An 11,480-nucleotide genomic window follows, 5' to 3' on the forward strand; every position below is an offset into this window, starting at 1 on the left:
ACCGATAATTATCTGGCAACCGAATTTTTATAATATTAGGAACCATCAACGGACCCATTATAAATGGGTTGGTCTAAAGATTCGACCCAATCCAATAAGTCGGTTAAAAATTTATTATCCGTTCAGTGGCGAGTCCAGGAATTTGGTACATGGTGGGCTTAAATTTTCGGAAGTGCAGGAGCAGTGCCCCGAATTTTTTTAGAATTTTTTTATGATCAAATCAGAAAATAGGAAAAGAAGAAACGAAAAAAAAAAAAAAAAAAAAAAAATTTTATAGTTTTTTTTTTTTGCAATAATTTGGATTTTGGGTGGGCTAATTAATCAAATTTGACACCATTTTTGCATTAATTTGGATTTTGAGTGGGTTAATTAATAAAAAAAATGGGGCTTCTGTTGCATTAATTGAAATTTTGGGTGTGTAACTTAATAAAGAAATTTGGATAGACTATTTTTTTTTTTTTTGGATAGACTAAATATATATATAGGGGGAATTGTAAATTGAGGGTGGGCCTTGTGTCCACCCTTCGCTAATGTACTATCAATGACAGTATATTTACGTTAATTTACTGTTAGTAACAGTATAATTACCGTTAATGATAGCACAATTACGGTTAACGTCTAGCGTCGTGCGTAAAAAAAAAAACACTAAAAAAAATCAACGCCGGAATCTAGCGGCGGAAAAAACAGACCAGAAGAAGAAAAAAAAATATGATTAGAAAGATCGAAAAGTCAACGCCGGAAATCGGCGGCAAGAAAATAATTTTTGAAAAAAGAAATTTGAAAATAAAAAAGTCAAATTTAATTTTTTGTCGTCAAAATTGAGTAAATTGGGGTTACAATTAAGAATTGAGTCTAAAGGGTTGGGGTAATTTTGTCATGTAAATGAATTTTTCCTTTATTTATAATAAATATTAAAGGGATGACCTTATTGGCGAAAAATATATAGCCCATAAACCTAGAATAATAAAGATAGTTGGTTAGGGACTTATGCACAAAAACTCTATTAATAAAAAATGGGGTTTCTTTTGCATTAATTGAAATTTTGGATGGGCTAATTAACAAATTTAAGTGGGTTGAATAGATATATAGTAAAATATGTAAATTGAGGGTGGGCTTGAGTCCACCCCTGTATCCGTTTGAAAATATGATCCGTAATAGGTCGGTTACTGGCTAAAAATCTACCAATTTTAGAGTTTTTTAGAAAAAAAAAAAGAAAAAAAAACTAATTTTAGTGTTTTTTTTTTTTTTTTTTGCAATAATTTGGATTTTGGGTGGGCTAATTAATAAAATTTTACATTTTTTTTGCATTAATTTGGATTTTGAGTGGGCTAATTAATAAAAAAAAAAAAAGTGGGGCAAGAAAATAATTTTAGAAAGATCGAAAAGTCAACGCCGGAAATCGGCGGCAAGAAAATAATTTTTGAAAAAAGAAATTTGAAAAAAACAAGTCAAATTTAATTTTTTGTCGTCAAAATTGAGTAAATTGGGGTTACAATTAAGAATTGGGTCTAAAGGGTTGGGGTAATTTTGTCATGTAAATGAATTTTTCCTTTATTTATAATAAATATTAAAGGGATGACCTTATTGACAAAAGATATATAGCCCATAAACCTAGAATAATAAAGATAGTTGGTTAGGGACTTAAGCACAAAAACTCCATTAATAAAAAATGGGGTTTCTTTTGCATTAATTGAAATTTTGGATGGGCTAATTAACAAATTTAAGTGGGCTGAATAGACATATAGTAAAATATGTAAATTGAGGGTGGGCTTGAGTCCACCCCTGTATCCGTTTGAAAATATGATCCGTAATAGGTCGGTTACTGGCTAAAAATCTACCAATTTTAGAGTTTTTTAGAAAAAAAAAAAGAAAAAAAAAACTAATTTTAGAGTTTTTTTTTTTTTTTTTTTTTTTTTGCAATAATTTGGATTTTGGGTGGGTTAATTAATAAAATTTTACATTTTTTTTGCATTAATTTGGATTTTGAGTGGGCTAATTAAAAAAAAAAGTGGGGCTTCTGTTGCATTAATTGAAATTTTGGGTGTGTTAATTAATAAAATTTGGATAGGATATATATATATATATATATATATATATATATATATATATATATATATATACATATATATATATATATATATATATATATATATATATATATATATATATATATATATATATATATATATATATATATATATATATATATATATATATATATATATATATATGTCCACCCTTCGCTAAGTGTAGACTCGCCCCCGTATCCGTTTGAAAATATGATCCGTAATGGATCAATTGCTGGATAAAAATCCACCGAGTCCCAGCCTCATATATACCAAAAATAAGGAAATCAACTTATTACCCAAAAAGCCAAAAGGAAACCAACTTGTTTCCGAAAATATTTCCGTTGAATTGGAATTTGGAAACAAAAATTTATATTTATTTTTGGAAACTAGCGGCACGAAGCAACAGAAACAAAAAGAGGGAAATAATTGTACTCATCAACATTGCCATTCTAAGATTATTTTTATTTGAAAAGTCAAATAATAACAAAAGGAAACAAAGTTATGAAAAAAGATGATGATCAAATATTAGGAAATAAAGTTCTGATTAATATTTCCTTCCTTTTATTCCTAAGATTTATGGATAAGCAGATGGCTATATATATAACATAAACTCATACTTTTTTTACTCACAATCTCGTTTTACGTTTATCCATACACTTTGTTTTTCTCTCTAGAAGAAGAATTTACTTTGTTTATTTTTTTGTTATGGCATCAAAGATTGAGGATCAAACCTTCGGAAAATTGATTACGGTTCTTTCGATAGATGGTGGCGGAGTTAGAGGACTAATTCCAGCAGTTATTCTTGCTTTTCTTGAATCGGAGCTTCAGGTAATTTTACGTTAATCATTCATGATCATATACAATATAATATAACTATATATATATTTAGAGTTCCTTTTTATCCTACTCAAATTATTATTTCTACAATATATAAGAAAATAAATAATTACATGCATGTTTTTTTTTTTTTTGATATGTTCAGAAATTGGATGGTGATGACGCGAGGATTGCAGATTATTTCGATATAATTGCTGGTACAGAAACAGGAAGCTTAACTACTGCAATGCTTACTGCCCCAAAACGAAATAATAATCGTCCGTTATTTTCTGCAAAAGATATCAAAGAATTCTACATTGAACACTTCCCCTATATTTACTCCAAGAGGTAAAAAACTTTGTTTCGGTAATTTTCAATTATCTCGTAAATCTTTATAATAGTTCTGAATTTTAATTAGTACTTGCATTGTGGTTTAATTAATTCAGGAATAATTTTTTGACTCGTGCTGCAAGGACGGTTAAATGTTTTTTCGGGCAAAAATACGACGGAAAATATCTTCACTCTCTTCTCAAGGAAAAATTTGGTGACACAAAGTTGCATGAGACCTTAACAGATGTTATAATTCCGAGTTTTGATACCGTGAGACGTAAACTAGTCTTATTCTCCAACCATCTGCAGGTTTGTGTCATGTGTATATATGTATATATTTTCCTATTTAATTTATCTATAAGTATTTATTTAATTAGAACACTATATATATATATGACTCGTTATTTAATTTAATTAGGAGCGGAATGATGATCCGAGTTTGGACACTTCACTCGTAGACGCATGCATGGGAAGTTTAGCTACTCCGACTTATCTGCCTCCACATCACTTTCAAACAAAAGATTCCAATGGAGAACCCCTTCAATTGAACCTCATTGGCGGTGTTGTTGCTAACGATCCGGTATATATATATTTTACACTTTCAATATGAATCTGCAATATATATTTTATGACAATTGAAATTCAATAATATATATATATATATATATATATATATATATATATATATATATATATATAGATCATATACTAATTAAGTGTTTGTTTGTTTTTTTAATGGGATCGATTTCAAGATGTCGGTGGCAATGGTGGATGTAGCATCGAAGGATCCAAAACAAAATTTACTTTTGTCCTCGATGAGATCGGAAGAGGATTGTGAAAGGCTTGTTGTTTTGTCCCTCGGAACTTGTACGCCCAAATACGACTCGAAAAAAGCAAAGGCGTGGGATCTTGAAAAGCGTTCTGTGTTGAATACAGTTCGCCGGTATGTGGCGAAATTGACTGATTATGACTGGCTTTCTTACTATCAAGACTACTGGCCTGAAATTGGCCTCGAAAACAATTACCTGAGGATTCAGGTATGTTATTTATCTATCTTTTCTCCATGTAAAGGTATATAAATTAAAAAGTCGATATATTATATTGATATTTATTTTTATATGATTACGACAGGATGATTCTTTAAGTGGAGTGACGTCTTCTTTGGATGTTGCGACGAAGAAGAATTTGGAAGACGTTGTGAAAATTGGAGAAAGTTTGTTGGAAAAACCGGTTTCTAGCATTGACCTTGGTGAGGGAGCAAACAAGGAGGCATTGGTTAGGTATTGAACAAAGTCTCGATTAATTATTGTTATTCTTATTAATTAAGTTGAGATTTGAACAATAAATAATAAATTTATTTTCGTTGAAATTTCGATTAATGTAGGCTGGCAGCAGTACTATCCAGGGAGAAGCGAGTTCGAAATTCTGCTACTAATAAAAAGAGTATGTTCAGCTTATGGTGAAGGCCTCGAATCTGGTGGTTTCGGCTTGCTCTACTGATGATATCATCTTTTGCTTTGTTCAAACAAAAGTTAGTTAGTTAGTTGTCAAGTTTTATTGATGCTATGTTTATGTTTCCAATTGTTGTATATATAACATGGAAACAATTTATACATTATGCTCACTTTTCATATATATGAAATCCAGAATAAATTTATTTTTAATTTATATTTCCATATATCTATTTTTGTAATTTTTTAGTAATACGACTATTATATTGAGCCAACCATAAAATGCATCGGTATCTTATAGTTATACTTATACCTACTTTTGTTTGCTTAATAAATAACAAACTATTCAAGGGATTGATCAAAGATAAATCAAGCTTGTTTTTCCAAACATGTTTATATGTATACTACATGAGTTCAATCCCTTGTACTAATACATGAAATAGTTGGAAATAATTAAATATCGAGTGAAATTAAATTAAATTTCCGATTCAATTTATACTATGGAATCTGGTTTTATTGGGTTAATAAAATAGGGTTAAATACACTTTACACCCCTAGACCCTGTTTGGTTTGGGGAGATTAGCCAAGATTAACTAAATAATAAAGTTTAGTTTGCGTGCGATTCAATGTATGAATAATAAACAATAAACAGATGCCCAGGCGTAAGACATTAAAAATACTCCGACACAAGAGAAGTGCAGATGGGATTAAAGATTCGAAATGTTAAGATTCGAAATGTTAAATCCGACATGGAAACTCATTCTTAAAATCAAGTTATTGTTTTAATAAGGTAAGTTTAGAAGAAGAAAAATAAAAAGTTAAATAAGAAGAAGAAATATGAAAAAAAAAATTATCAACCAAGGAGATAATGACCGTCACAAACACACCCTCAATTATATTAGGAAAAAGGTTGAATACTCTTAATCGTAGTAATATATTAGGAAAAATAAGCAAGAACCTCTTCATTTAGGAAATGTAGTTAACGAAACATTCCCTCCCAAAAATAATTAGAGAAAACCCCATTATTTAATATTCCACCCAAATGATATTTTCATAATTTCAAAACTATAATTAATTGTCAAATACATCCTCTCTCCTCTTTTTCCTCCTTCTTCTTCTCTACGTACATTTTTCCTTTCTCTCACCTCATTTTTCCCCCTCCCCTCTTCTTCCTCTTTCTCTCTCCTTTTTTCCTCTACTTCTTCTTTTCACGTACACACACTCTCTCTCCTCTATTTTCCTCCTCTTCTTCTCCTCTAGTGGAAAAAGGTCGTCACTCATATCATCAACGGGATTGAAGCCGTATACACATTAATATCTTTTTTTATTTTTATTTTTTCTTACAATAAATCGCGTAAGAAATTAAGAGAGAAAATAACAACATCCAATTTGTTTTGATATTAATTTATGTAAATATGTCATGAGTCTGAGTGGACCTCTCAGAATTTCTTGTTGATTGTGACAAGATTACAGTTTGTTGTGAACAAAGTATGAATTTCCAGATTCTTCATCTTCTTTCTTTTCTATGTTTTTTTTTTCTCTTTTCTGCTTGTTATATTTAAATGGAGTTCTTCAGTAAAGTCGTTATTGGAGGATTTCAATTCTTGAAACTGGGAGACTAAGAGATCGAACTCCCACTATAAGGTTGACAAAGTGTGGTGTGGCGGCGGTGCGGTGAGGATGGGGAGGTAGATTTATGGTTTTTTGGTGGATCGGGCGGATAACGGCGCCGATAATAAAATTCGCGCAGACTGGAACCTTAATCGACTATGTATGTTTTCAATAGTCGATTAAGTTAATCGATTATGCTCTGGTAGTCGATTAAGGTTAACCAACTCCAAATTTTTTTTTTTTTTTGATATTTTTTTTATTCATTCCAATTGTATAAAACAACTATAATGTTTGTATACTTTTTGTTTTTATAAAATATAGTTGATTTTGTATTATTTTGTAGTTGTGATTTGTTATTTTTAATAGTCAGATTCTTAATCGACTATGCTTAAATCTCATAGTCCATTAATATACTTGATAGAGAAAAAAAATATTAAAAAACTAAAAACTAAAAAGAATAAAAAAATAAAAAAATAAAAAAATAAAAAAAATGAAAAAAAAAAACGGCTAATGAAGTTGTGGGTGCATGATTGGTGATAGTGTTGATAAGGTGGCATGAGCATAATGGAAAAATGGGTGGCTAAAATTAGAAGGGATTTTTCTGAAGTAGTGCAAACTAGTTTGGATCTCTCCCTATTGAAAAAAATATTAAGGAGTTATATCAAAGAGTCCCAATATATTAACTACTTTTTATTTCTTATTTTAATTTAGTGCAACAAATTTAGGGTTTAAGTCATAAGATATAATTAATTTATTTTTGCTTTTAAATTAAGGGTAATATATATTTGCTCTTATTTTTTTAATAGCAGTGAATAAAGCTGAATTGAGTAAAATGATAAAAAAAATATTCTTTTAATTTTTTTGAGTAAAATTTAATTTAACCAACTGTACGCTATTTTGTTCGATTGTTTTCTCTTAAATTATTTGTTTCAAGTAATTCTTTTGATTACTTGTTTTTGTTACGTATATTTACCAATGTTTTGAAAACCGGACCGGTCCGACCGGTTCAACCGCGAACCGCTGCCATGTCCGGTCCGGTTAGATGTCAAAACCCAAAATGCTCAAAAAACCGGGTTAACCACCAAAAATCCGGTTCAACCGGTAAGAACCGGGTAACCCGAAGACCAACCAAAAAACCGGTTTTTTAGCTCACAAAAAATTTCATCGTCGGATCTACGTCGTGGGTTATTGAATCTTGTCGGAAATGGTTACTGGTGAACGGCGACCCAATCCAAGTAATAGCTGCCATAGCTATCCACCAAAGAAAAGAAAACGAAGAAGGTGAATTTGAAAATGAAGAAAAAAAATGAAAAAATAAGTGGAGAAGTAAAGTATATGTTTGGGTGGAAATGGGAAGAATTAAGAATAAACAAGGACGAAGAGAAGTAAAGAAGGAAGGAAGAAGAGAAGGGGATAGGGATTGGGGAGTGTGGTCTCTGGTCTGTTCGTGAAAAGAGGAGGAAGAAAGAAGAAAGAAGAAAGAGGGGAGAGAGAGAGAGAGAGAGAGAGAGAGAGAGAGAGAGAGAGGAGAGAGAAGAGTGAGAAGAAAATTAATAATTTTTAATTCTTTTTTCTTTAAACTGATGAAATGAAATAAAATATAAAATATATAATATATTATATTTGAGATATTAAATAAATAAAATAATTATATGTAAAAAAAATGCAAGAAATCCGGTTGGACCCCGGTTGAACCGGTCCAACCCTGACCCGGTAGCTTGACCGGGTCGATGTCCGGTCCGGTTTTCAAAACATTGATATTTACTGTACACTATTTGATATAGAATATAATGAGTCATTAAATTTAATAAAATATTTCATTTAAAAAAATATTATTTTACACTATATAGAATATAATATTATTTATTATTTTAATAGAACTTTTCATAGAAACAACATGTAACCGTGGTAAAAATATTTTTTTCTTACAAAAAAGAAGAAAATCAATATTTTTAACAAAAAGAAAAGGAGAAAAAGAAAAGATTGAGGAGAGATATCACTTCTATTTTAACGGATTAAATGGAGTAAAAGACATATTTAAGGGAGTTAACCAATAAGTGGCAACTATGATTAATAATTCCATCAGAAAAGAGAATAACGAATGATTGTGTCTACATGTCACACATTCATTGGCATCCGTGTTTTTCATATAAACGGACCATCGGGTCACAATGCTATCCCTAAAAAATAATAAATATTAAAATACCCTTGCATTAATAATTTTATAATTAACTAATTAAGAGTGATAAGAGGTCAAATTAAAAAAAAAAAAAAAAAATTAATGCTTTATTGAAATTGACAAATAATTTGAAAAAAAAGTAATTAAATAAATAAACATCATAAAAAGACATATAATAAGGGACGAATGGAGTTATGTGCACTAATAATTCTCATTTTCTCTACGCCTGGATGTAAAAGTTGACAAGTTTTTTCGTGTGGTTGTAGGGAACTCCTTCCACTATTACACGATACATGTCCACATGATTGCCGGATTTTGCTTTGATGGTCATTCGTACATGCAACTTTACACCTTCCGCGGCTGTGGCTCCGGTGACAAAACCTACGTATTTCAAATCCTTATGCGCCCGCCTGTTGTATTCTTGCACTGCAAACGGGCCATATTCAAGGGCGTTAGGACCATTTGCCGACATTGGTATCCAAACCACATTAGCAGAAGAATCCATGAGAGACTGTTGTATAGGAACAATATAATAGAATTGGAGAGGCAGATAATAATCGTCTCTCAATACATATTAATATATATAGTACATGCTGGAAACCCTAACTAATCAGACAAGGAAATTAAGAAATATACATACCAATATTACAAGATATGTATAATACAAAAATAATAATAATAATAATAATAATAATAATCATGCATATTTTATAAATATATAAGCAAGGTAGAATCCTAATTCTGCCGCTCAATTTTATTTTTCCTTTTCTTTTTCTGCAACTTTCCCTCTAATACAGTGTCGATACGAATTTTTCCTTTCTTCTTTTATTTCTTTCCCCCTTTCATTTTCTACCTCAACGTACGGCCAACTTTTATCAACTCACTGGCGTCGATTTTCAATTGTTTATCGCTGCATACAAAAAAATGTAATGTATATATGGGATCTCTGCATAATAAATCCATATTGGATTAAACAAACCAACAAAAACGTGAACTATCCACTAATTACATTCTCTATCTGTACTAAGCCTTTTTCTGTTTATATAAAACTAGTTGGGTTAAAGAAATAGAGTTAAATATACTTTACACCCCTATGCCCCGTTTGATTGGGGAGATTAATCAATATTAACTAAAGGGTAAAGTTCATTTTGCCTACTTGAACTATATACAACATATAAAAAAACCCCCTGAACATCGAAATGAACTAAAACAGCCCCGCCGTTAAAAATCCATCAATTTTGCTGTTGTGGCGTGTTGACTTTTTTAAATTAGTACATTTTATTCCAGTTGTTCTAGTTTTTGGACAATTTTACCCCTCTATTGAATATATATGTTTATGAGTAAATTGCAAAAAAAGAAAAACAATAAAGGCCAAATTGCAATTTATAACAAATTCTTAACTTTAATTTGCGACTTGATTGCAATTTCACACAAAAAAAAAATTGATGAATTACCTCTACCACCACCACAACTCTTCCTCCGCATATATATATATATATATATATTGATGATGCTAAAATGTAGATCACCTGGGGTATTGTAGAAAACGAACTGGGAGAGCAAAGCGGATTAGTAGCTTGTCAACTTAATGATCCTGAGGTCCCTGCGAAATGAGCACACGCGAACTACGCCGGGGGTTGATCCGGCGGAAACCCCTCCGACGCTCAAGTCAGACGTGCTGATAGTGGAAATAGTCCAGAGAATACCGTTGATAGTATTACTCAGTTAATTGGACGTACCTTATGGAATGAGTTCAAATGATTATTTATAGCTTAGTTGAGATTGTCGGGCCTAAACTTTATTTGAAGGTGATTGGGCCTCGGTGATAGTGGTCTTAAATATTGGGCTCGTGGCCCAGTAGGTAAATAAATTGTAAGCCCATTGGGTTGGCCCAATTAGGCATATCATATATATATATATATATATATATATATATATATATATATATATATATATATATATATATATATATATATATATAAAGAAAAAAGAAAAAAAAATCACTGATTTTGATGTCCACCAAAATTCACGTCGTCCCGTCATCAATTCGAAATCTACTTCGACGAAAAATTTAACACAAAGACAATCTTTTATTTTGGTGAGTAATCTGAAATGGGCATCTCTGAGGAAAATGGCTTCGAATTGTGGGATGAGGAAAATGGCTTCGAATTTTTTTAGAATTTTTTTATGATAAAATCAGAAAATAGGAAAAGAAGAAACGAAAAAAAAGGAAAAAAAAAGAAAAAAAAATATTTTAGAGTTTTTTTTTTTTTTTTTTGCAATAATTTGGATTTAGAGTGGGCTAATTAATAAAATTTGACACCATTTTTGCATTAATTTGGATTTTGAGTAGGCTAATTAATAAAAAAAAAATGGGGCTTCTGTTGCATTAATTGAAATATATATATATTATATATATATATATATATATATATATATATATATATATATATATATATATAAAGAAAAAAGAAAAAAAATCACTGATCCACCAAAATTTCACGGGAAGCGTGCCGCGTGCTGCCTCAGGAATTGTGCTCGCGCGCTGCCTCGGGAATCGTGCCCGCGCGCGCATCGGGAAGCGTGCCGGATGCACGCCTCGGGAAGCGTGTCGCACGTTGCCTCGGGAATCGTGCTCGTGCGCGCATCGTGAAGCGTGCCGGATGCGCACCTCGGGAAGCGTGCCACGCGCTGCCTCGGGAATCGTGCCCCCGCGCACCTCGGGAAGCGTGCCTGATGCGCGCCTCGGTAAGTGTGCCGCGCGCTGCCTCGAGAATCGTGCCCGGAATTTTAATATATTTTTTTATTTTTTATTTTTATTCTTTTTCTCTTTTCTTTTTTCTTCTTCTTCTCTCTTTTTCCTTTTCTCTTTTTTCTTTCTAACGCGCGCGCGTACTGTTCCCGTGCTCACCCAAACTTTTTTTTTTTTTTTCTTTTCCTGTTTTTTCATTTTTTTTTCTTTATCTGGTTGATGTGCACCCACTTGGGGATGTTCTATTTTTTGAGTAGAGAGATTATCCTCGT

At 31.4% G+C, this 11,480-nt stretch overlaps 1 protein-coding gene across 1 annotated transcript; it reads left to right on the forward strand.

The window, feature by feature from the left end:
• Nucleotides 1-2,585: 2,585 nt before the first annotated feature.
• On the forward strand, nt 2,586-4,881 carry LOC105966681 (patatin-like protein 2). The gene is made up of 7 exons (XM_012991271.2): nt 2,586-2,897; nt 3,052-3,233; nt 3,332-3,524; nt 3,634-3,795; nt 3,968-4,252; nt 4,347-4,495; nt 4,600-4,881. The coding sequence occupies exons 1-7, from the start codon at nt 2,775-2,777 to the stop codon at nt 4,676-4,678; spliced, it is 1,173 nt and encodes a 390-aa protein (XP_012846725.2). The 5' UTR covers nt 2,586-2,774; the 3' UTR covers nt 4,679-4,881.
• Nucleotides 4,882-11,480: the final 6,599 nt, after the last annotated feature.

This window comes from Erythranthe guttata, chromosome 13 (genome assembly GCF_056151865.1).
Source record: "Erythranthe guttata isolate IM_541 chromosome 13, IM_541, whole genome shotgun sequence".
Classification (NCBI taxonomy): Eukaryota; Viridiplantae; Streptophyta; class Magnoliopsida; order Lamiales; family Phrymaceae; genus Erythranthe; species Erythranthe guttata.